Source organism: Musa acuminata, chromosome BXJ3-9 (genome assembly GCF_036884655.1).
Source record: "Musa acuminata AAA Group cultivar baxijiao chromosome BXJ3-9, Cavendish_Baxijiao_AAA, whole genome shotgun sequence".
NCBI classification, from domain to species: Eukaryota; Viridiplantae; Streptophyta; class Magnoliopsida; order Zingiberales; family Musaceae; genus Musa; species Musa acuminata.
Window position 1 is genome coordinate 48,363,043 of NC_088357.1, and position 22,984 is coordinate 48,386,026.

The 22,984-nt window shown below is 47.2% G+C and overlaps 7 protein-coding genes across 10 annotated transcripts; 4 read left to right on the forward strand and 3 right to left on the reverse strand.

Moving 5' to 3' along the window:
* Positions 1-1,256: 1,256 nt before the first annotated feature.
* Positions 1,257-8,551, forward strand: LOC135649743 (serine/threonine-protein kinase Nek5-like). Of its 4 annotated transcripts, none has more exons than XM_065168479.1 (15): positions 1,257-1,560; positions 1,640-1,963; positions 2,038-2,104; positions 2,194-2,259; positions 2,339-2,385; positions 2,480-2,525; positions 2,612-2,692; positions 2,782-2,824; positions 2,915-2,964; positions 4,213-4,294; positions 4,385-4,434; positions 5,382-5,455; positions 5,835-5,895; positions 6,016-6,807; positions 6,882-8,551. In XM_065168479.1, exons 2-15 carry the CDS (start codon positions 1,878-1,880, stop codon positions 8,301-8,303), a joined length of 2,967 nt encoding a protein of 988 aa, XP_065024551.1. In that variant the 5' UTR covers positions 1,257-1,560; positions 1,640-1,877; the 3' UTR covers positions 8,304-8,551. The 4 variants fall into 4 exon arrangements, with proteins under 4 accessions (XP_065024551.1, XP_065024552.1, XP_065024553.1 ...); XM_065168480.1 differs by having other exon boundaries at positions 1,257-1,522; positions 1,621-1,963; XM_065168481.1 differs by having other exon boundaries at positions 1,258-1,560; positions 5,844-5,895.
* A 787-nt stretch (positions 8,552-9,338) lies between these two features.
* Positions 9,339-10,100, forward strand: LOC135649136 (NDR1/HIN1-like protein 2). Its single transcript, XM_065167245.1, has one exon. It carries the CDS (start codon positions 9,339-9,341, stop codon positions 10,098-10,100), a length of 762 nt encoding a protein of 253 aa, XP_065023317.1.
* A 2,778-nt stretch (positions 10,101-12,878) lies between these two features.
* LOC135649346 (NDR1/HIN1-like protein 1) lies at positions 12,879-13,825 on the forward strand. The gene has a single exon (XM_065167613.1). It carries the CDS (start codon positions 12,971-12,973, stop codon positions 13,601-13,603), a length of 633 nt encoding a protein of 210 aa, XP_065023685.1. The 5' UTR covers positions 12,879-12,970; the 3' UTR covers positions 13,604-13,825.
* A 1,307-nt stretch (positions 13,826-15,132) lies between these two features.
* LOC135649347 (NDR1/HIN1-like protein 10) lies at positions 15,133-16,052 on the forward strand. Its single transcript, XM_065167614.1, has one exon. It carries the CDS (start codon positions 15,208-15,210, stop codon positions 15,874-15,876), a length of 669 nt encoding a protein of 222 aa, XP_065023686.1. The 5' UTR covers positions 15,133-15,207; the 3' UTR covers positions 15,877-16,052.
* Positions 16,053-16,385: 333 nt separating this feature from the next.
* On the reverse strand, positions 16,386-17,961 carry LOC135649345 (probable aspartyl protease At4g16563). The gene has a single exon (XM_065167612.1). It carries the CDS (start codon positions 17,958-17,960, stop codon positions 16,533-16,535), a length of 1,428 nt encoding a protein of 475 aa, XP_065023684.1. The 5' UTR covers position 17,961; the 3' UTR covers positions 16,386-16,532.
* Positions 17,962-18,368: 407 nt separating this feature from the next.
* LOC135649348 (transcription repressor OFP13-like) lies at positions 18,369-18,962 on the reverse strand. Its single transcript, XM_065167615.1, has one exon. It carries the CDS (start codon positions 18,960-18,962, stop codon positions 18,369-18,371), a length of 594 nt encoding a protein of 197 aa, XP_065023687.1.
* Positions 18,963-21,330: 2,368 nt separating this feature from the next.
* On the reverse strand, positions 21,331-22,389 carry LOC135649590 (probable CCR4-associated factor 1 homolog 11). Its single transcript, XM_065168103.1, has one exon. The coding sequence runs from the start codon at positions 22,273-22,275 to the stop codon at positions 21,439-21,441; it is 837 nt and encodes a 278-aa protein (XP_065024175.1). The 5' UTR covers positions 22,276-22,389; the 3' UTR covers positions 21,331-21,438.
* Between the last annotated feature and the right edge of the window lie 595 nt (positions 22,390-22,984).

Sequence of the window (22,984 nt, forward strand, 5' to 3'; positions counted from 1 at the left end):
CATCCCTGCACACAGGTCAGGTCGGGAAGCTCAACCCGACCCCTCTGACGATCAAGTTAGTGGATAGTCTTAGGGGGTTTTTGCTTTTGTTTCTCCTCCTCCTTCCCTTCCTGAGCGCGAGGGTATTTATAGGGAAGGTTACCGTTGCCTGATGTGCCCGCTTGTAGGGAGCAGGATCGTACTCTTGGTAACGTCTGCTACCGATGTTGACGTGGCGTGAAGGACCGGGCTCGCGCAGGATATTAATAGGTCTCGGTCGACGTTCCGATCAGGTTTGGCCAAGCACTGTCAGGTCAATCGAGGCGTGAGGCATCATCCGGGTGCAGCTGACGTTAACCCGCGTCCCATCGTCATTATTGCCCTCATCACCGAGCTTGCGTAGGACGTGGCGTGGCCCGGTCGTCGTCCTGGTCTGTCTCGATCAGGCGTGTCAAGTTAAATCGAGGCGTGGATCATTATGTTAGTGGAGCTGATGTCAATGGACGTCCCATCGCCATTATTGCCCTCATCAATATTTACGTGAGTTACATGCGAACACACTTCACTCGGGCTAACCATTGTTGCGGTGGGGTTCTCTTCCCAAATATTCTCATCGCCCGCTGTAGCGGGGAATCCGAATACCTAAACTAAATCCAAACATGCATGCCGATCCATTGTGTTCCCTCTCACATGATCGCGGGGCCCACACTCGTCGCTGAGGTTGCAACGGGTCGTGGATGCTCCGCTGTGCAGCACGCCGTTTGCTGCTTCCGTCTGGCTTTAAGGTGCGTGAAATCACCTGATCGGTGCCTTCAAGATTCACACCACGCTTCCTATCAGCTTCGGGCGAGCAAAGACGAGTGGTTTTACATATCTACACTTGCGAAGTGCCGAGATGACATAAAACACACCTTTTCCTGTAATATTAGTTTTTAGGATCAATTATCACCCGAATTAAAATATATTAACACTTATTTAATATCCGGCTTTACTCATTCAATTCGTATTAATAATTTAAAATGGCCTTTATTGTCTTTATAAATATATATCTCTTATATTTTCGAAAGCGGAGGCCACATTAATGGCAATCACAGCAGCGGAGGGCTCCGCGCTGCGGTCTGACATCTCCCTGTCTCACGGCATTACATGTCGCTCCCTTCGTTTTAACTCAACCCACCAAAAGACCCACCCCAACCCTATGGTTAGCTACTGCTCTCCTTCCCTCCCCGTCGCTTCACCCACTCGCCCCTCCTATAAATTATTCCTTGCGGCAATTTAAAATTAGTGCCACGGCGAGAGTGACCGAGTGTGAGTAAAAGAGGAAAGAGAAATAAAGAGGAGAAACAGAAGAACCCAAAGCGACCAACAACCCTCGTTCCGACGCGCGAGGTGCCGAATCCCCGGCTGCATTGCCGTCCTCGATCTACATCCGTATCCGGAGAGGCGATTGGATCGTTCCCCGAGGCCAGGTTCCGGCTCCGGGGAGCTTGTTACGGCGAGAGATCGGGAGATCCGACTGCCGATAAGCATTGCGTGTTAGAAGGTGATGATTGAGATCGGCGCTTCGATCGATTTCGTATGGTGAGTTCCAATCGCACTCGGAAGTCAAGATTGATTTCTTTGGGCTTTGTTTTCTTACAGTGCCAGTTCTGGATCTCAGTGCCCTGAAATGGAAGCTGTTGTTCTTTGATTCGATGTGATCCGAGGAGCTGGAGGGGATCTGACTGATTGATCCATGGAGCAAGGCATTTCGAGTTGGGATTGAGAGACAGTAGCGACGCTTTATCTTCGAGGACAAAAAGGATTCGGCTCGCCGAAGCGGTTCTACTTGAAGCTCGTGAAGGATCTGTTAATCTTTTCGTCGTTCCGCTTTGTGGATCGGACTCACGGAGTCGAGAATGGATAAGTATGAGATAATGGAACAGATCGGCCGGGGAGCCTTCGGTGCTGCGATTCTTGTGAACCATAAGCAAGAGAAGAAGAAGTAAGTCTGATAAACTCAGTGACCCCTTTCTGGAGCCTTCTTTGATCGATTGTTCGGTGTCTTTCGGATTTCAGGTATGTTCTAAAGAAAATCCGGCTCGCGAGGCAGACTGAGCGGTGCCGGCGATCTGCTCATCAGGAGGTCTGCCAAAGAATGAATACTTGTTCTTTCCTGCTTTTAGGATCACTAATGCCAAGCTCTCTAATTATGTCAAAGTTTGGTTTCCACAGATGGCTCTTATCGCACGGCTCCACCACCCTTATGTCGTCGAGTTCAAGGAAGCCTGGGTGGAGAAGGTCTGGAACAAGTAGACTGAGCGTATACGTATAATCTCTGTTGTCACATCATATGTCTCAACGTTGCCTCTGGATGCAGGGCTGCTATGTTTGTATTGTCACTGGATACTGTGAGGGAGGAGACATGTAAGTGCTAGACTGCTATGTTTGTTCTTTTATAGTTTTTCTTCCATGTCAACGTTCTGGACTTCTTTAGCCTTTAATCTATTGCGTCTGAAAGGGCTGAGTTGATGAAAAGATCAAACGGAACATATTTTCCGGAGGAGGTAATATTGTTTTCTTCTGATTTTTTGGTCTACCACCGTAGGGATTTTATATAACGGTGGCATTATGATATGTTTCTTTCTACCAGAAATTGCTGAAATGGTTTGTCCAACTGCTATTAGCTGTAGAATACTTGCATTCCAACTTTGTTTTGCATCGAGACCTCAAGGTTGGTGACAAGTTTGGCAGCAGCTGGCTTTTTGTAGCATATGCTATTGTCTGATTTCTTCCATTGTCTTTTCTGCACCTTTGTTGCAGTGCTCGAATATATTTCTCACCAAGGATCAAGAAGTTCGCCTTGGTTAGTGACTTTGATGTCTAACCATGAAGTTAGATTAGCCTTCCTCTTGTTGCATATCTGAAGTTTTCGCTTGCTGTGTTTCATGCGCAGGGGATTTTGGGCTTGCTAAAACTTTGAAAGCAGATGATCTGGCTTCTTCGGTTTGTGCTACAGATCCTTGACCTTTTTCTTTTGTTTTGAGTACACAAATCTATGATTTCTTCTGGATATGTTTGGGAAAAGTGTGTTTAAGGATTGTTCTTCTTATGATTATGAGTGTTTTTTAAGAATTTAAATCTATGTATTTAATGTAGTTACTCCTCTATGATTGCAGTTTTTAATATTAGTAACAATGCGTGGTGTGAGGACACTAATATTATCTTTATGTTATAATTAATCTTTAGGACTAGTTCAAATCATCATTTCATTGTCCCAGAAGGATCAAATCCCTTCATGTACAGGGCTCTTTAAGTAACTTTGTATTTATTTGGTCACCATTTTCAAATGTTTTATTCAGTATTCCATGTTCTCCTTAAGAAAAGGCCTAGCAAATGTGCTTTCAGCCTTTCACATCTTGTATTTGCCATTTGTGGGACCTTCTTTATGATGGGTGGCTATATTGCCATAACTTCTTTTGGTCCTTGACTCCCATGCTTCTGTATGAGGAAACCCATTATATGTGAAGTTCATTTTACGAGGAGTATTACTGGTTTACTGCCATCTCAGATTTACTGTCAGTTTTTTGTTTATTCATTTTAATTATTCTCTGAACTGTAAATTGTGTTACCAAGAGGCAACACCTGCTTGAAAACTTTTGTTACACCACACCACGCAGATGTAATTTTTTGTCCCAAAAGAGCTATACCGCTGAGCATTATCTTAGGGAATACGGGGCTGTGTTGTATCATGTGCAACTGAACGTTACAGGAGCTACTAACATTACAAAGTGTAGTAACTTCTAATCGGAAGTAAGTTCATATTCTTCTTTAAAATAGTGTCATCTTTGTTAGGCAAATTCTGGTGTAAGAAACATCATAAGATAATAATGGTAATTGAATGAGTCTAAGATTCCCTTATTTCTCTTAGCCGTTCAAAATCTTATGTGTACCTGATTGACTTCCTGGCTCTTTCGAGCTGAACAAGGAGGAAATGTTGGTCTTCAAGTAGCTCTTCAGATGTATGAACTTTGCATGAATGTTCCTTTTCCAACTTGGAGAAGTTATAGTAAAATTTGTATGTCAAAATTAACATCTGCCGAATTGTCTGCTAATTCTGTGTTAACTTAGCCTTGAAATCAGATGTACAATGGTTCTCTAGATACTTCCACCTTTCAAGAATTTTGCAGTAATTTGGGCTGTATATGCTTGTCATTTTACTGGAATTTTGATGAGCAGATCCTCCTTCTGTAGGTTGTTGGAACTCCCAATTACATGTGTCCAGAGCTCCTTGCTGATATTCCTTATGGTTTCAAGTCAGATATCTGGTCTTTAGGTATGATTACTTCATGAATTTGTCAGGTTGATTAAATGACTTTGATGAAGTAATGCCTAGATCCTGACTAATTTTAAATTGGTTGGTTAGGTTGCTGTGTGTATGAGATGGCTGCTCATCGACCAGCATTTAAAGCTTTTGTAAGCCTCTTGCATATTTAATTAATTGTTTTATTTGAATATTGATGCAAAAGCACAGTAAAAGAAATAAGCACCAGATAGCAATTTGTCCCTTTTATGTATCAGTGTAATGCCTTTTGTGGTATCATCTTTGCTGGTCAAAGACCTTTTTCCTTGAATGCTGACTTTTTTAATTGATCTGTTCCCGAGTCCTAGAAATGGTTGATGAATGTTTATCTTATTGGTCTATTGCTGACCAGCCAATGTCTTGCTCTGACATTCTTTCTGCTGCAATCTCTTATTGGAAGTTTAGCCCATTTACCAAAGCTATTTATTTCATAATACTCACTACACATGTTCTTCCTGAAGTTTAACCATCCCCTTATTGCTATGTTTTTGTAAATTTATGAAGTTTGTGCTCAATAATTCTTAATTTAAATTTGAAACTGATTAAAAGATACAGTAATTTGTCTCTGTTTCCATCCATTTAAATTTAGGAAAGTTCACTGGTACTGTGTGATCTCTGTTCTAGAGTTCGACTTCACCCAAAATTCTAAGGCTCTTGGATTTTAAGATAACTAGGCACAGGTGCATTGAGGTAAATGTCACGATTTGACCCGATGGTTAGTTAATAAGCCTGAGTCACTTACCTAAAATGCTTAATCACAAGTTCTCAACCTTCAAATTCTCAGATGAAAATGTAAATCTAAAATTTGACTACTAAGCCATGACCACATCTGCGAGTGTCTGTTCCTCCAATCGTCAAATTTAAATACCTTTTCTTATTCGTTTACCAATGTGCACAGACAGTTCAAGTGTGGAGCTGAAGTAATTTCTTGTTTTGACATGTTGGTGTGTTCAAACTTTTCTGGCTTTCTTGCTATTCTTCATAGTCATTATGTTGTTTCAACATTGGTTGCAAGAATCACTTCCACTTTTCTTTGGTTGATGTGTCAAATAAATTTCAGGATATGGCTGGATTGATAAGCAAGATTAACAGGTCCTCTATTGGTCCACTCCCGGCTTGTTATTCTTCTTCATTGTGAGTATCACTATCATCAAATGATAATTAAATCATTTGGACTTATTAATTGTTAAGCCGTTTATATTTTAGTTTTCTGCTGACATTGTGAATCATCACACATGTGCATTTAAATATAAAATTGCAATTAATTTCAACAGAGCCTGCATTATAAGTTCTTCTAGTTGTTACTGCTCGAGTATGACACGATCTAGAACAAATTTTCAGACCATGGAACAATCTTATTTCCAGTGATGCTCATTCCCGAAAACAAATGTTTCTGAACTCCTTTTACCATATATGATACTTCCTGAGAAGTTATATTTGGACAAACATGGGAATATATTCTTCACTGAATACTTGTTTGCTGTTTGCTAAGAATGGACTTATTAATACACAGTTCATGCAGGAAAGCAATCATCAAAAGCATGCTGAGGAAGAATCCAGAAAATCGGCCAAGTGTAAGCCCTTTAAATTGTCCTCTCCATTTGTAGCAAATTATCTGTTTGTGTGTGCATGCCCTTGATGATAAGCATCTATTCATAACATAATCTAAAAATTCTATGATTTAACCCAATCAGGCATCTGAAATTCTACAACACCCTTATTTGCAACCATATGTCATTGAACACCGTCCATGCCCGGATCCTTCGAGTGTAAACCAGTCACCAGAGATGCCCATCTCCACTTCACACGGAAGTCGGAAGAACATGTCTGAAAGCCAAAGCAGCAGTGTTTCCAGCAGTGACAAAGATAGTTTACGGTCAGGTGACCATAACATTTCTGGTCCAACAGCTGATTGCCAGCAAAAGACAACTGGAGCAGACAGCGCTTTAACTGATGTTTTAGCTCCCAACGCATATACGCCACCAGTGGATGCCATACATGGTAATGAGGTCTCCAAAGCTGCTATAGAGAGAAAAAGTTCATCAAAGTTCATACATGTTGATCAGCAGCCAAAACTCGAGTCGAAGCAGTCAAAAACTGTAAATAACATTCTCATGGTTCTAAAAGAGGAGGGAAAAGCAAGAGAAAGTTCTCCTATGAGAGCAACCCGTGTAAGAGTTGCTAGTGGTTCCAATCACAAGACTAACCCAGAACCGACACCTAAATTGTCTAAGCCTGTTAGCACCACTTCGACATCGAAGCCTAATTCAGAAGGCCAGGCTCATGAACCAATCCAAACTAATAGGGACCCTGCAAAACGTGCTTCCAACCATAACTCTGGCATAGATCCATCACAGGGGATGTCCAAGCCTATTTGCGCCTGTTCAACTTCAAAGTCTAGTGCAGAAGGGCAACCTGATGAGCCTCCCAAGACTAATGGTGATTCTGAAAAGCATGTCCAAGCATCACACAGATTTAAGCAACTGGTAAGTGAAGCTTGTGAAACTTCGAGGTATTTCTTTATAATTTCAATCTATGATTAATTTGTTATATGTTTCAGTTACCAGTATCCGAGCCTTCTTCGAAGACTAAAATCAGGTATGATGGTGTTTCGCCACCAGATCGTGTCAAATATATTGCAGAAGATAATATTTCTCCCAAGACAAGGCAAAGGACCCCACCGCCCAGCATCTCTAGAAAGCCTACTGTACCTTCCAAGAAATCTGCTGGAGTTGTTCATTGTCCAGTTGAAAATGAGATCAAATGTGTTTCAGCCAACCTAACTCAGGAGCCTGATAGTGATGTAAACAAAAAATGTTGTCACCCGATTAAAGTCAACAGTCAATCAGAGGATGTTCCTCTAGATCCTTCAAGAGAGATGCAGATTGAAACGGGTGATTCGAATGCTCCACCTGTTTCAACTCAAGATTCTCCAAAACCAGTTCTCAAGGAGCAGAACATGTTGTTATCCTCAAACACTACAGCTGATTCTGCTGAGAAAATAGTGCTCCCTGAAATTTCTGAATCTAATCCACCAATGCCTTTGTTATCATCAGGTACATATCCAAGCCTCGATGATTCAACAGCAGAGGGTCATGAGCATGACAGCGGACCTATTCTGAATTCGGGGATTAGTGCAGTGGACTTGCAGAACAGCACTTCAAGTAATGAAATGATGAGTTTGAGTTCACTCCAAGAGCCAACCTCTTCAATCTCTGATCAAGATGTTGTTTACAAGGATGATCTTTCTTTGAATAAGCCCGATCAGAGTCAAATGGTCACACAAACTGGTGTCGACAGGTTTACTGTCAGGGAGCTCCTATCTTCCATAGCAGATATCGGGCCTTTTGTTTCAGCAACACCTAAGAACTCACCTATGGAAAATATACCAGCTACGAATCAGATGTCGGAAAAACCAGCAGCACCTCATCTAACCCCGGTTTTTGATGATGTCATACATGTCATAAGGCACAGCAGCTTTCGTGTTGGTGGTGACCAGCCTATCTTAGAGAACAAGGAGAAGAGCGTTCAGAACATCGATGTGGGAAAGTTATTGAACGTGGTGCAGGATGAGGTTGATATGAGAAAGATGCCAAATAATTTGAAGCCTGCCGGATTCATTGAAACCGTGAAACCTAAGATGAATGCTTCAGAAAGCAGTATCAAGGAGAAGCCAAGTAGCCCAGAGACGGCAAAATCAAGTTATAATACTACGGAGGTTAGATCAGCTTCATCGGAACACGTCCTCAGGTCAAAGGAGGAGGAAACTCCAGTTAAAGAAACATTGGATGTGAACTCCTTCAGACAGAGGGCAGAAGCACTCGAAGGGTTGTTAGAGCTCTCGGCGGATCTTCTGCAGCACAATAGGCTGGAAGAACTTGCGGTGGTCCTAAAACCTTTTGGGAAGGATAAGGTTTCCCCACGAGAAACTGCAATTTGGTTAGCCAAGAGCTTCAAGGGGTTGATGAGTGAGACGACATGAGGATTCCATCCTTCTTCTGGGTAGTTTTTCCTGCATTTGTGTCAAGAAGGAATCGATATCTTGCAGTGCTTACCCCTTTTTCCACAATTTTTTTCTTCAAGATTCTTTGTTTTAGAAAAAAATGGTGTATATAGCGTGAAATGTGAACAAAATAAGACTTTGTTTTTTCTTTTGGGTAGCAAGAAACCATGGATGCGTGTAATGACAATTGCTGTAATGTTTTGTAACGAGGTTCTTTACTTTTCTTCCGATGTGTATGAAACACTCCACATCAAGTCAGCATGAACGTTTAGCCACATTCCATTTCATGTTGTCCCATGACCCAAAAGAAGTTGTTTCTTGGTAGAGGTGAGGAGATCCTAATGCACTCGCATGAGATGAATTAAACGTCGTACTTTAGACCTCTTTCATAAAAATCCCGAAGCATGTTTTTAGGAAATAAATGATAAAAAGAAATAAATGATAAAAAATATACTTTCAGTTAGATCAAATATAGATGTATACTTTCAGTTAGATCAAATATAGATGTACGGAGAGATTTAATGTTAAGAAATCTCTTTGATATTTTAATCTTGAGAGCTTAACGTTTTTATCTTGGATATGCTTTAAATAATCCTGTTTGAATCAATTGATATTGATGTAAAATTGTTTGTTCTCTCGGTTCACTCATAATTAGATATGCATATTCGGTTTATTGAGGAAAGACGAGGTGGATAAAACGCTGAACGGATTGAATGATTCGGATGAACGAGACGGGAGATTCATTTCTCGTTGGCAACGATGTTAGGTTCATTTCACCGCATCGAACGGCAGCCAATCAGCTAAAGACAAAAAGCGACCGATGGGATGTTTCTCGTCCATCTCACCGAGTTTTTTTTATAGCCGATAGCACGTCATCATGTCATCATCTTTCCCACTTTTCGTCTCGATGGGGCCATCCCAGCCGTCCATTTTTTTGGCCCATATCCGCCGTCTATTCTGTTCATTCCCTCCGTCTTAACCGTAAGCCCCTCCCCAACCCCTCTCTCTCTCTCAATGGCGACCCACTCCAAGCCCACCGGCGAACCTGTCGTCATCGGGTACCCGGCGGCGGGAATTACAGCGCCTCTCCCGTCCGCTACCGCGTACACCTACGCCACGCCGCGGCCCGACCACTACTACGCCGACCCGCGCACTGGCGCCGCCTTCTCCGCCAACCACAACCTTCTCCTCTACCGCATCCTCATCGCCGCTGCCGTCGCCTTCCTCCTCGTCGGCTTCATCTCCTTCTTCCTCTGGCTCTTCCTCCGCCCCAGCGCCCCCGTCTTCATCGTCTCCTCCGCCACCGTCTCCGCCTTCAACCTCTCCTCCCCCTCCGGGCCCTCCCCGCAGCTCTCCTCCTCCTTCAATGTCGCCCTCAACGTCTCCAACCCTAATAAGAAGATGGGCGTCAACTACTTCCACGTCGCCGCTGCCGTGGCATACGACGGCGTCATCCTCGCGGAGACAGCACTTTCCCCTTTCTATCAGGAGGGAAGAACCTCCACCACATTGCAGGCAACGCTGGCAACGCGGCAGGAGTCTGTGGGTCTTGACGTGGCGAGGGGGATGTCACGCGATCGTGCGACCAGCGGCGCCGTCCGGTTCGACGTGATGGTGGAGGCGTGGGTTTGGTTTAAGACGAGCGCGTGGAGTACGAGCAGCAGCGTCATGAAAGTGTACTGCGAGGGCATCAGTATATCGCTCATCAACGAGACGGTCACCTCTGGATCGATGGCTGGGCCAACAAAGCAATGTCAGGTCAACATAGGATGGTGAGCTTGATTGGTAATCTTGGCTTTGCTTCTTCCTCTGCTTTATATGTCTTTGAACGATTCTAGAATGCATATCATAAATAAGCATGCGTGGATGGTCTGAAGTCTCTGTTCTTTTGATTGGTAATCTTTCCATTACTTATTCCTCTACTTTATATGTCTGCTAGAATGCATAACATAGATAAGCATAGAGGTCTCTGTTCTTTAGTGTGGATATTACTTCTTGAATGAAATGATATACTTTTATTGTAGTTTTCTCTTATATATCTTGCTCTTGGTTATTTTTGTCGATTGAATTGTATCAATCTGTGCAATGTTACCGAAGTGGTGGGGAAATGCAAGTATATAAGAATGAATTTTTTTTTGGAATTATTGGTGTTTTGTAGGTTTTGCTTGTTTCTTTGATATATACAAGGCTGCTATGAAACTATTGGTATTTTTGGGACTACAGTCAATTCCTTCCAAACCTTTTTTTTTCTCCTTTTTTTTTTATCATGAGTTGTCAAAGTTGTTGATGAACTGATGCACCATGGTTGGTGAGTCAGCACGACGTGGTCCACAGGTCGATGTTGGGAGTCTTCGGTCAGCTTTACTGGTTGCTGAAGTCGGTCATGCCCTCATGACGGGTGTTGGCAGTAAAGTGTTGGCGTCTCTTGGTTGGGATGATGATTGTGGCTCTGTGGAAGTTGCTTTCCTACATAGAAGGCCCTCGTCGGTTGGTTATTGACTTTGGCCCTTTCGACGATCAAGTCAGTGATTGGTGGAGGTTTTTGTTTGTTTTTTGCCTCCCCCTGGGCCAGATGCCGGCCAGAGGTTTTTATACTACTGTACGAGGGTCGGCCATACACGGGTTTGGCGTGGCGGTCGATCCTCGAGGGATGAGATGGTACCTTTGTGTGGTCGTCGTCTCGAGATGCGCGGAACGACACCATCTCAAGCTTTCCGGGATGGGACGTACCAAGCAACGCCTTGGTACGGATTCTGGCTTGATGCGTGGTGGTGCTCCTCTTACTGACTTGGCGGTGACGTGACATGGCATTGATTGTGATGTGACCTGCACCTAAAATATACCTTATCAAAAGTGACTAGGATAATGTCAATTAGGTCAATCCAAGGTGAAAGTATTGTTTGTTACCTAAATAGTCATTGATTATAGAACCAATGTTACTTTGGTTTGTTTGACTTTGCAGAAGTGACCACACTGGTTCAGTGTTATTGCTTGGCCCAATTTAGAACAAGGGAGTGTCAATGTCCTTCTGACATTGTCAAACTGAGCAATCCTGGTCTCGATTAGCATGTGTAAAAATTAGTGTATAGGGTGATTGATTATAAGGTGTCTAATACGAAATCATCTATGGAATGTTTCACATTGTTGTAAAAGAATCTATTAGTGTGGGTTGAAAGTTCAATCGTCTCCGATTTAGAGTCGAGATGGGTTTCTGATGGTTCCAGTATTTGCTTCGACCGTGATAGATTTGTTACTCGGCATCGTTGATGAACATAGGTGAGATGGATGGGAACTTTCTATAACAAAAATTTAGAATGTGATAAATCAACTGTCAATATGTCGCACTATTTTCTTCGAGTCTAAGAAAGGAATTGACAATCAATTTAGATAGCATTATCGGACAGAGAAATACATATCCATGTGGAAGATGTGACCAAATCTAGGAATTGGAATTTACAATGCCACAGAGAAGAAGATAGATAAATTGATAGGATATGATTGAAAGAGTCAGATTTACATATATTAGTTTTGGTCCACAACCTAGAAAATTAAGCTTTTGGATTGAATCGATGCTTAATCTCATATATTAATTATAACCAACTTAATTCAAATTCATCTAAATCTCTAACACTGAGACTTTTAACTCTACCAGACTTGTTCAGAGTAAGAAATTGTCTGTCAGATGAAGAAGCTGAACTAAAACGATGGTCATATGTGGAACTGACTGATTCAAGAAGGCAATACTTGATGGAAGGGACGCCTCCAAAGATCACAGGAGGATACAGAATATAAGGTCTGCTTTTAACTTAATGTGACTCTGAGAACTTTAGGGTTTGGTGAGGGATGAGCCTAACATGCTTTCCTCTTTAGATTTACCAACTATCCTCTGCATTATTTGCACTAATCAGCTAAGAACCATCTATATTCCCAGTGCTTTCTACTGCCTGCAGAGCTTAATGTTATATTCTTTGTTGTTCCTTGGTTGGTTAATATAGTGAGATTTCTCGACTGCTGATGCTATTCTGATAAACCAAATGTTGTTTACAGTTTTTGCTCATCAGAATACCTAGTTTCATCATCCTGAATGATTCCATCCTTTTTCACTCTTATCATGTTGCCTTTGCCCTGTCTCATGCATTCGACGAAAGGCACCTTGGCATGTACACTGGCCTGCCTCTCTCTCTCTCTCTCTCTCTAGATATATATTTTTCCTTTATGCACCATCGTGAGAAACTTAATCTTCAACAAGAATATCAACTACGAGCTTTGTAAGAATGTGCTCCATATTAGCCCAAGTATTTATTTTTTGTCGGAGGCGGTGCGTTATTCTAACGCCAACTCCTTCCGTTAACGCCCGCCACTCATTACTTATTTGCGTAACTGCCATCTTCGTGAATGTTCTCCTCACCATCGGGTTTGACTCCGGTGCACACTCCGTCACTTCCTCTGTTCTACAGTTACGCCACGTCACCATTAATCAGTGCGTTTTGCGCAATGAATCCTATCATTACCAGCAAAGTAAGTATAAGCCACTTCTTTATAAGCGACACCACACCCCCCTCTCGCCGCTCCACTCACTGTCGCTTCTCTCCGCTCTCGGATTCCCATCTCCCGATCCCCTCGACGTTATCGTCATTGGATCCACCATGAAGAAGGACTGCGGCATCCATGGAGAGCAGAAGCGGCACAAGCTGTACCGCCGCCTGTTCGCGACCTTTCTGGTGCTTGTCATCCTCGCTTTCCTCGCCGTCCTCGTCGTTTGGCTCGTCCTCCGCCCCACCAAGCCCAGGTTCTACCTCCAGGACGCCGACCTCCTCCGGTTCAACCTCACCCCTGGCGCCGCCCCCCTCCTCACCTCCGTCGTCCAGGTCACCCTCTCCTCCCGCAACCCCAACGACCGCATCGGCGTCTACTACGACCGCCTCGACGCCTTCGTCCTCTACAACAGCCAGCAGGTCACCGCCGCCACCGCCCTCCCCTCCGGCTACCAGGGCCACAACGACGTCACCGTCTGGTCCCCGTACCTCTACGGCGCCGACGTCCCTCTCGCCCCTTACCTCGCCGACGCCCTCTCCCAGGACGAGAACGCCGGCTACCTCCTTCTCTACGTCCGCGTCGACGGCCTCCTCCGGTGGAAGGTCGGCACCTGGATCTCCGGTCACTACCACCTCCAGGCCAACTGCCCCGCCTTCCTCACCGTCGACACCGCCAAGTCCCACGGCGGCGCCCCGCCCTTGTTCCGATTCCAGCAGATCACCGCCTGCAGCGTCGACGTCTGACGGTGAGGCCGTTACAATCTTGACGGCCATCAGCCGTGACGGTGACGGTGACGTTGACGTCTTCTCTCTCACGTCCACATCTGACCACGTCATCTCCATTTTTCGAAAGTATTTCCATTTGTCTATATTGATTATATATATAATATGAAAACAGGTGGCGTAATGATATTTAAGCAAAAATAAACTGTGATTATAATTCAAACAGGTGGCAACATTTCATGACACAGCTTGTCTAGTTAAGTGGGCTCGGTTAAGAATGTTGGGGGCCCACTAAGTGGTTGAGATATTTCCACTCTTAGTATGCATTAAATAATAATTTAATCTATAAATTAATATAACGCATTAATTTAAATGAACACAATGTTATCATTCAAATCAAGCTGATGATTTTGAGATTAATTATTTTAATTCGTCTATTTTCATCTCATCATAAAAAAAAAATGATTAATATTGAAAAACAAAACACCCGTATGCAATCCAAAGGGAGATGTTAAAAGTATCTTATAATTTGAACTCTAAACTTCCACAATAAAACATAAGATGTTAAGTATATTATAAGACTTACTGACGTGCGTGTTGTGGACGCAACCCCTTCCAAGGAGATGCTCCTTTCTAGCGTGAGTTCACATGTAGGGACTAAGAGAGAGAGAGAGAGAGAGAGAGAGAGAGAGAAGCTTCGTCTCAAAAGATGTCATATTCCATCAACGACGACACCTGTGAGGCGCCGTAGTTCACGAAGTCAAAGTCTACTTTGGCAAGCAATACATGTCATTCATGTTGTCGATTTCTCCGCATAAGAAGTCAACATGAAGACAATCTGAAACCCAAAAGAACTCCGCGCCTCTGCGATGTCGACCTTCGAAGATGACCGCACACGTATCCGGTAAATAACTACTGCTTTTTGTTCCGTGCATAGCAGAGACTCCTTCGCACACCCAATCGATCGATCGTATTCTGAAGAAGGCTTCGTAGCAGTATATCGTTAACATGTCGATGTGTATCAAAATTCACCCACCTCTCTCTCTCTCTCCTTTCTCTAATTCGAATCACACATAATAGAATTCGAAGAGCATAATTTATATTAGGCTTTGCTCCCGCACAAGTCGCCCACTCTCATCTGCAGAATTGGTTCCTCTGAAAGCAACTCCCTCCCCAACTCCACGAAGAAGACATATCATTCATGGGGTACACACGAAGACTTTGCGGAGTCATCACATAGCTAAATTTGTGGGCACTTCCATATGTATCCGTGTTGATATCTAACCAAGTAGGACTCCCTCTGCCTACTTACCATCGCGTCTATCCAAAACAAGCTACCAATCTCTCTCCGCGATCATCCCAAACTTTTTGACTCCGCCGCACGCGCACCAATTCCCCGAACGCGTCGCCTGTTTCGCCTTGTCACGCGTTTCGGATTCCTTCGCCTCAGGGTTTCGCAGGAACCTTCTCATCTCCTTCCTTCCCCTCCCAACAATAATACCTCTCTATATAAAGACCACGCCTTCGACCACCTCATGATGCACCGCAGCGTCACCCTCTTCTCGTCTCCCTTTGCGCCCTCTTATTATCTGATTTGCTCTCTTTGACCCCCATCCCCACCAACCATGTCAAACTCGAAGCAAGGCCACCTGAACGGAGCCTACTACGGCCCTCCGGTCCCTCCGACGCAGTCCTACCACAGCGTGGGCAGCCGCTCCAGCTGCGGCCCCTGCTGCCTCCTCTGCACCCTCTTCAAGTTCATCATCTCCATCGTCATCATCGTCGGCATCGTCGTTCTCGTCGTCTGGCTTGTCTTCCGCCCCAACGAAGTCAAGGTGTACGTCGGCACCGCCTCGCTCACGCAGTTCGCCTTCTCCAGCAACAACAACAGTCTGCAGTACAACCTCAGCATGGACATGAGCATCCGCAACCCGAACAAGCGGATCAGCATCTACTACGACTACGTGGAGGCCCGAGCGCTGTACGACGGATCGAGGTTCGACTACGACGTCCTCCCCACCTTCTACCAGGGCCACAAGAACACCACCATGCTGTACCCGGCGTTCCAGGGCACGAACCTCTTGCTCGGCGACTCCATCGCCACGACCTACAACAGAGAGAAGCAGGAAGGCTACTACTACGTCGACGTGAAGCTTTACACCAGGCTGAGGCTGAAGGTTTGGATCTTTAAGATCCATTACAACAAGCAAAAGATCGACTGCAGCTTGAAGCTTCCGGTGCCCGGGAGCTCGGGCAAGTTCGAGGGGACAAAGTGTGATGTGGATCTCTTCTGATCCCCTCACCTCCACATGGATATACTATTCATTCATTGTTTTCTTTTGCTCTTTGCCCTCTCGCGTTTAGTAGCAGATTGTATCCACCGATATGTTTCCTTCCCATTATAGTTTTTCTTTCTCGCATGTACTATGTCTTGAGTTCATCAGTTGATATGCATACATGTTTTATCTTCCTCTTCTTCTTCTGAACCTTTTGTTGGTCTTCTTCCATCGGGTATTATCTGATAGGTATCCTTTAAATATCATGCAATTATTACAATTAGGAAGATTAAATCTGCAAGAATCGTGATTAGCAAGCTTACAGCAGAAGCTAAAAGAAAGGGCAAAAAGAGACTGAGATCCTCGTGTGACTCGACTCGGGCCGTGTTATCTTTTACCCTTCACAAGATAGAATATTAATTGCTGTGCACATCTTCAAAGCAGCTAAAAAGGAGACGCCTTCGAAGGAGCCTAATCGACACGATTAGGCATCACTGCCGTGCGATTCATAACCAACGACTCTGATCTCACGGGAATTACGACGGTCATCATAATCTTCATGCTTTTACCGTACACAAATCGTACGTCCGTTATAATCAACGGCAAACTAGTTTTATTTCTTGGTTAATCGACCTTTTGGAGGTTAATAGCACCTATTTATGTCGCTTTGTTCGTCACGACCGCAGGCATGACTGCCGCCGGAGCCCCAACCGCCCCTTCTCCAGGTCGTACGCCATGTAGTAGTCCTGCTGCTGGAAGTTGCCCAGGATGATCGCCGGGCCGCCGGCGTTATCCGAGGAGGCGCCGCCGTCGCTGTCGGAGACGATGGTGAGGCACATTGCCGCCCTATCCGGCCCCGTGAACGCGAAGTAGTTCTCCGGCGGGAGCCGCATCTCGGCGTGGCCCTCGAAGCGGAAGGTCAGCTCCGGTAGCTCCACCTCGGCCGAATCCGGCGGCAGAGCGAAGCAGGGTCGCAGACCCGTCCGGGCCTCCACGGCGGCGGACCGTTTGTACCGCCCCGCCACGCGGTTCACGAACGCGGCGACCAGAGGCTTGAACACCGGCGGTGCCATGTACGTGAACGTGGTGCCGGAGTCGACGATAGCGCCGCCGTTGCCGCGGGAGTTGGGGATGAGGGCGGAACGGGGGACTCCGACTTTCTCGCCGCCTACGGCGATCTCGCGCAGCCCGACGTAGTAGTAGACGGAGAAGGGCGACGCTTCGTCCGCGCCGGCGGCGGTATTGTTGAGGAAGGGCGTGAAGCTGAGGCCGCTGGAGGTGTCGTCCTTGGCGGGGTCGAGGACGAGGAAACCGCTCTCGACGGCGTCGTCGTCGTAGCGCCGGGATATGAGGCAGTAGGAGAAGCGCTTGAGCCCCATCTGGGACGGGAGGGAGGGAGCGCCGCGGCCGAATCCAGCGACGCCAGCGGGCTGGCGTTCGGAAAGGATGGAGCAACCGACCGCGAAGTCGGGGACGGTACGGTGGGGGAAGGCGAGTGTCTCCAGCATGAGGAGACCGGCAGTGGAGCCGGAGCCATAGATGATGGCGTAAGGTGGGCAGGGGACGGCAGGGCAGCCGTCGTCGGAGGTGGAGTTGCAGGAGGGGCAGCGGGAGAGGCGGTCCCGGGGATGGATCCAGAGACAGCGGGGGTTGTGGCAGCCGACGAGGCGAGTGGAGGATGAAGACTTGGGGAGGAAGGGGATGATGGGGGCAGCAGAGGGGGAGGAGCAGCTCCGGCACTGGTAGGAGGAGCTGCAGGGGACCCAGGTGAGGTGGCTGCCGGTGTCAAGGAGGAGGGAAAGTTGCTGCGGCGGGGTGCCCAAAGCGAGCGTGAGGGAGTAACCGCCGTATGAGTGGGGGAAGAGTGGGGAGCGATAAGGAGCAGGAGAGGCGTCGTGGCGGCGGGGGTTCTTGAGAAGGGAGGCGCGGAGGGCGGAGGCGGAGGCCAGGGCGGCGAGGCGGTGGAGGGGGTCGGGATGGGGAGGCAGAGGAAAGCGGCTGAGTTGAAGGGAGACTGGAGTAGAGGAAGCGGAGAAGAGGAGGAGGAGGAGGAGGAGGAGGAGAGACAGGGAGAGCAGGAGGAGATGATGAGACGACGGCATTGTGGTGGTGGTGGTGGTGGTAGTGGAGAAATGGAAGAGGGAAACTCTAGTTATCAGCCGAACGAGAGAGAGTGTGTGTGTGTGGGAAGATTATACTTTGCTTGCCTCGGAGCGCTACGGCCGATTGAGACCGTTGGTTGCGAGCCTATCGAGATGGCACCGGTAGTGGGTCCCCCGCCGCGTCCCTTTAAATCACGTCAACACATCTATCTTTCCATCAAGATTTGTGCCGTCGATCAGAACGCGTCGGATCCGCTCAGCGCAGATTTCCACGTCAGCCTCATGGACCCAAGACGTGGGTCAACGCTGCGGGTGCCAAGAGAAGGGTCAAACTTGATTCTTTCACCGCTTGAATGCATCGAACAGTAACCCTATAAATCTTGTCGAGGATCAAAACACACTGTGATATTAATATACATCGTCTTCCCCATCCTCCATCCCAGGCGTAATAGAACAAGCGAGGCTCAGAAGCAAATCCAGAAAGGCCTCGACTATGATCCCGTGACACCTCTTCTCGTTCATCTTCAAGTACCAGCACAGCATCTCCTCGAGCCACTGCACATCCACCAGTCCATGGGCCATCGCCATCTCTTCCATGGACCACCTGAAATCCCAGTACGGGTCCTCCGACTCCACTTCCATGGCGATGCTTCCTTCGAAGGGAAGGCTCTCGGTCTTGGCCGCCCCCGCCGCCGCCCCCGTTATCGAGCTCGTGCTGTCCGGCTCGAAGAAGAGCCGGTCCGATCGTAGCCCTCGAATAACCACGGCCTCCACGCCCTCGGCCGCCGAGTCGTCCTCCGACGCCGTCGAGAAGCACGATTCGGTTAAGTCCAAGTACGATGAACCCAAGCCGTCGGAAACTTCAGCGCCGTCTTCCTTTCTGAAGGAGTGGGTCGTTGGGTGCTTGCAAGAGGGCCAAAGCCATGAAGCAGGAGGAGAAGAGAGCGGTCTCGCGTCTCCCTTTCTGCAGAAGAGAGAGATAAAGCCAACTTTCACGGCCATTTGGCTTCTTTCTTACGAGTGGAATGAACGGAACTGCGTGTGCTATGGGTTGCTGGTAATCTGACTCTTCCCGAGGCATTAATAGAGGGTGACAGGTTTCTGAAGCCAGCCACGAGAGAAAGGAAGGGAAGGTGGGAGGGAAACTGGAGAAAGAAAAGAACTCGGAGGATCACCGAACGTGGGCAATCCCTGTGTGCAGGTGGCACGACAAAAGTATTACTCAATACAAGCAGGAAGAGTGGTCGCCATTGGCGACAGATTCAGTGAGATGCTTTGATGAGTACTTAATTTGTTTGTGCATGCTAACAGCATACAGCTCTAATCTGTCATGTCTCGAATCGAGGTTCGTTAGCTGGCCATTGGCCACAGCTCTCTAACTCGCCAATGGTGGATGGCCACGCTAGCTTACATGTTGCGTTTTCTTCTGCTTTTGCTTGTCCTGTGTCGATGTCTACGCTGCTCCAATCATGGAAGGTCAATCCGAAGAAAGGAATCGATTCTTCGAGCAAACATTTTGTGGTGTGTTTGTCTCTGTCCTCTCCGGACAATGCCCACCCATCTGAGCTCGATGGCATCTATCATTTCTTCCAGCTCTGCACATGCCCCTTTGACTGCCTCTTCGTGTATCCACGGCTGGCTTCGCAGAAGTACGTTTGCCTCTTAGCTAACACGGGAGATCAGCCGAATCTAAGCTTATCCAAACTTCATCATCGCAATAGAAATCTTCGTGGAAGTATGAATAATGAACACAGACTAAGACACGAAGGAGACGAGAAAGGGGAAGAGGGAAACAGAAGGCATATGTAGGTGTTCAGCTGGGGAACATAATTCTTTTGATGAACAGGGATGCTGATTCAGTGATCATATTACTTTTTAGATGTCAGCTTCCTGAAACCATTGGGAAATCACCCTCCACTCGTTTGCTCACGTAAGTAAGAGTTCTAAGCAGGTGATTATGGACTGTTCCTTGTTGTTTTGTGTGGACTAACGAAAAATTATTAGAGACGATCAGAGATTATCTCAATTCATTTTTAATATAATAAAAAGAAATTATTTTTTTTTATCACTTACGTTTTTACTCATATACCTCGAGTTACTAATTTAGACGAGAGACCAAGTCAAAAAATATCTCTCAATCTCACTCTTTGTACAATGACATCTTGAGAGCCCAATATCTTCATTTCAGAAACATCTCCAATAATTCTGCAATTCTGCACGTATGAGGTTGGACCATATTTAACTAATCAGAACATCAATCACGTGTTCCCTCTACAACAATGATACTCTTTGAAGTACCTCACCGATTTCTCAAGTGATTCAAATCAAATTTTCTGAAAACACCAAAATTCAAGTCGAAGATGTCTTCTGATACATCGGTACCTCATTGATATCTCAGTTGCAAGGTCAATGTCAGCATTATTGACTCAGTGCACTGGTTCCAATCAGGCAAATTTCACCCGAGGCCACGTCAACTTCTACTGTGCATCGCTCTTGCTTTCTCGAGTTCCCACGGGACTGTCATTACCTAAACGATGGCACTGAGTGACGAGGATAGTAATTATGATAAGATGACGCCTCACGCAACAGCACCTGGTCAATGCAGACCGGAACGCCGATCGAAACACATTAACATCCTGCCAAAGCTCAATTCTTCACGCCACGCCAATACAAAGTCAAACGCTATCAACCTGCCCCCTGCAAGCGGGTAGCTCAGGAAGCAGTATGCTTCCTTATAAATACCCTCTCGTTCATTAGAAGGAGGGGGAGGGACACACAAAAACTCTTCTTCATTTGAAACCCCCTCCACATCAGCTAACTTGATCGTCAGAGGGGTCGGGCCGAGAGCCTCGGCTCGACCTTTGTGCAGGTGCGAAGCCGAAGGTCCCCTCTGGACGCGTAGGCGAGGAGTTCTTGCCCGGAGGAGACGGCTACACCGTCTCGATCGGAGGCGGTCGGGCTCGAGGAGCGCCCCGGGGAGATCCCCGTCGTCCGGACCCGAACCGAGCCGCATCGACCCCGAGGCCACGGCTCAAAATTGTTTCCCATGAGCGAGCCTCTCACTTGTTCATACTACTGATCATCATCTTAGACAAATCAAAGAAGGGATCTTTAGACTCTGTCCTTGTCTGCATCCACTTCCGAAAGCTGCTTTGATTCGAACTTATCATCACTCTCCTAACCGGGCAGAACACCATGAAGCCCACAGGAAAGACAAGTCAAAGAAGGGATCTTTAGACTCTGCCCTTGTCTGAATCCACTTCTGAAAGCAGCTTTGATTCGAACTTATCATCACTCTCGTAACCGAGCAGAACACCATGAAGCCCACAGGAAACCTCGAGGACCCGAACCTCTCTCGCAGCAAAGGGAATTAACCATCGAAGATCCCATTTTTTTGGCATTGAATTCTTAGCTAGCATACACAAGATTCTCTTAGTACAAACGAATAAATCAATAAACATTTGTTTTTATTTCGGTATCAGCAGACTTCCAAGCCGTAGAGGACTCCGGCGTGCTTTCCGTCGTCGTTGCCCATGAAGAAGAGCTCCTTCATCCGTCGGAACGCTTGCCAGGTTAGCAAACTGTCCGACCCCGCCTGGTGGCACCGCCCCACCGCCCGGTCGACCTGGAGCGTGCTCGCCACGCGATCCAATCCGCCGTACAGGCTGTGGCAGTGCTTGATCATGTGCTTCATGTCGAACACCCTGTCCCCGAAGAAGACCCTCACCAAACCCATGAAATCGCCCAGATTGCTGGGTAATCTGCGGCAAGTTAAGATCTTTATCAAGTACCCGAAGTCGTACGCACTGTGGAACGTCACCCAGCTCACGGCCGAGTCGTTGCACACCAGGCCGGACGACATCAGGAGCTCGGCGAAGCGGCGGGAGTCGATCCCCCGCGCCCGGTTCTTCTCGAAATCGATCCCGTTGGACCTGAGGAGGTCGATGGACTCGGGGGCGTAGCGGTCGCGGTAGATGTCGAAATCGCGAAAGTTGAACTCCCAGACGTAGCGGACGGAGCCGCCGGCGCCGAGGTCGGGGAGGTTTCCGGCGGCGTCGGAGAGGGTGAGGCCCACCTGGATGAGGTGGAGGGCGTCGACGTTGGCCTTGAGGAGGGCATACCGTTCGGCGGGGCAGAGGATGGCGGGGTGCTTCCGGGAGCGGTGGACGACGCCGGGGAACTCCGTGTCCATGGCGGCGAAGGGGTGACACTCGACGGCCTCGCGGATGAGGTCGAATTCCGCCTCCAGGTTATCGGCCCACACGGAGCGGACCTGGACCTCGATCGGCTTTTTTGCATCTTCCAAAGAAGGCATCTTTTGGCCGCTAATCCGCTTCGATCCGATCGAATCCTACCGGTTTCCTTTTTCGCTTTCACCGCCGGTTCGATTCGTCTTCCGAGATGCTCTGCTTCGATTGGTGAAGTGCGAGGGGAGGGAAGGGGGGGTTTTGTAGTGGGGAAGTGAGATGTTTCCAAGAAGGCGGCCGCGGAAGAGGAAGAGGAGGAGGGGGAGGGAGTGGAGTGGACACGGTCAACGAGCCAGATCAGGATTGTAACCGACGGGAGGCGATCGGGCACCAAGTCATCAGGACCGTCGGGATGTTGTGCCTCGTGGATGGAAAACCGGCGGCTGTGGGTCAGTGTGGACTGTGCAGTACAAGCGACGGCGAGTGAGGAAAAGGCCCAGGGTACAGGGAGGCTCGCACAAGTCATGCGGGACCCGACGCCATAAGTGTGGCCCCCGGCAACAGCGTGCGGGCGGAATCGGTGTTCCCTGTCTTGACGGAACACACGGGGTGGAGAAAGGGAGTGGTTGTGGTCGTGGGATGCGTGTTCAACGAAACGCGTGTTTAATGGCGACAGCAGACGTGGGTCGGAGGAAGGGGATGGTTTTGACCGGCTTCGTCTACGTTCATCTCATATATCTTTATTATTGGGGAATCGATGAAGACGCTCTGTTAATTAATGAATGTTACTCTCCCTTTGGACAGTGGATTCGAGGAAGAGTGCATGAACACAGTGGC

Coding starts and splice junctions, on each gene's coding strand:
- LOC135649743 (XM_065168479.1), top strand. CDS start 1,878: ATGGATAAGTATGAGATAATGGAACAGATCGGCCGGGGAGCCTTCGGT. Junction 2,965..4,212: donor CAGATGATCTGGCTTCTTCG/GTTTGTGCTACA, acceptor CTCCTTCTGTAG/GTTGTTGGAACTCCCAATTA. Junction 5,896..6,015: donor ATCCAGAAAATCGGCCAAGT/GTAAGCCCTTTA, acceptor TAACCCAATCAG/GCATCTGAAATTCTACAACA.
- LOC135649347 (XM_065167614.1), top strand. CDS start 15,208: ATGTCAAACTCGAAGCAAGGCCACCTGAACGGAGCCTACTACGGCCCT.
- LOC135649136 (XM_065167245.1), top strand. CDS start 9,339: ATGGCGACCCACTCCAAGCCCACCGGCGAACCTGTCGTCATCGGGTAC.
- LOC135649346 (XM_065167613.1), top strand. CDS start 12,971: ATGAAGAAGGACTGCGGCATCCATGGAGAGCAGAAGCGGCACAAGCTG.
- LOC135649345 (XM_065167612.1), bottom strand. CDS start 17,960: ATGCCGTCGTCTCATCATCTCCTCCTGCTCTCCCTGTCTCTCCTCCTC.
- LOC135649590 (XM_065168103.1), bottom strand. CDS start 22,275: ATGCCTTCTTTGGAAGATGCAAAAAAGCCGATCGAGGTCCAGGTCCGC.
- LOC135649348 (XM_065167615.1), bottom strand. CDS start 18,962: ATGGCCGTGAAAGTTGGCTTTATCTCTCTCTTCTGCAGAAAGGGAGAC.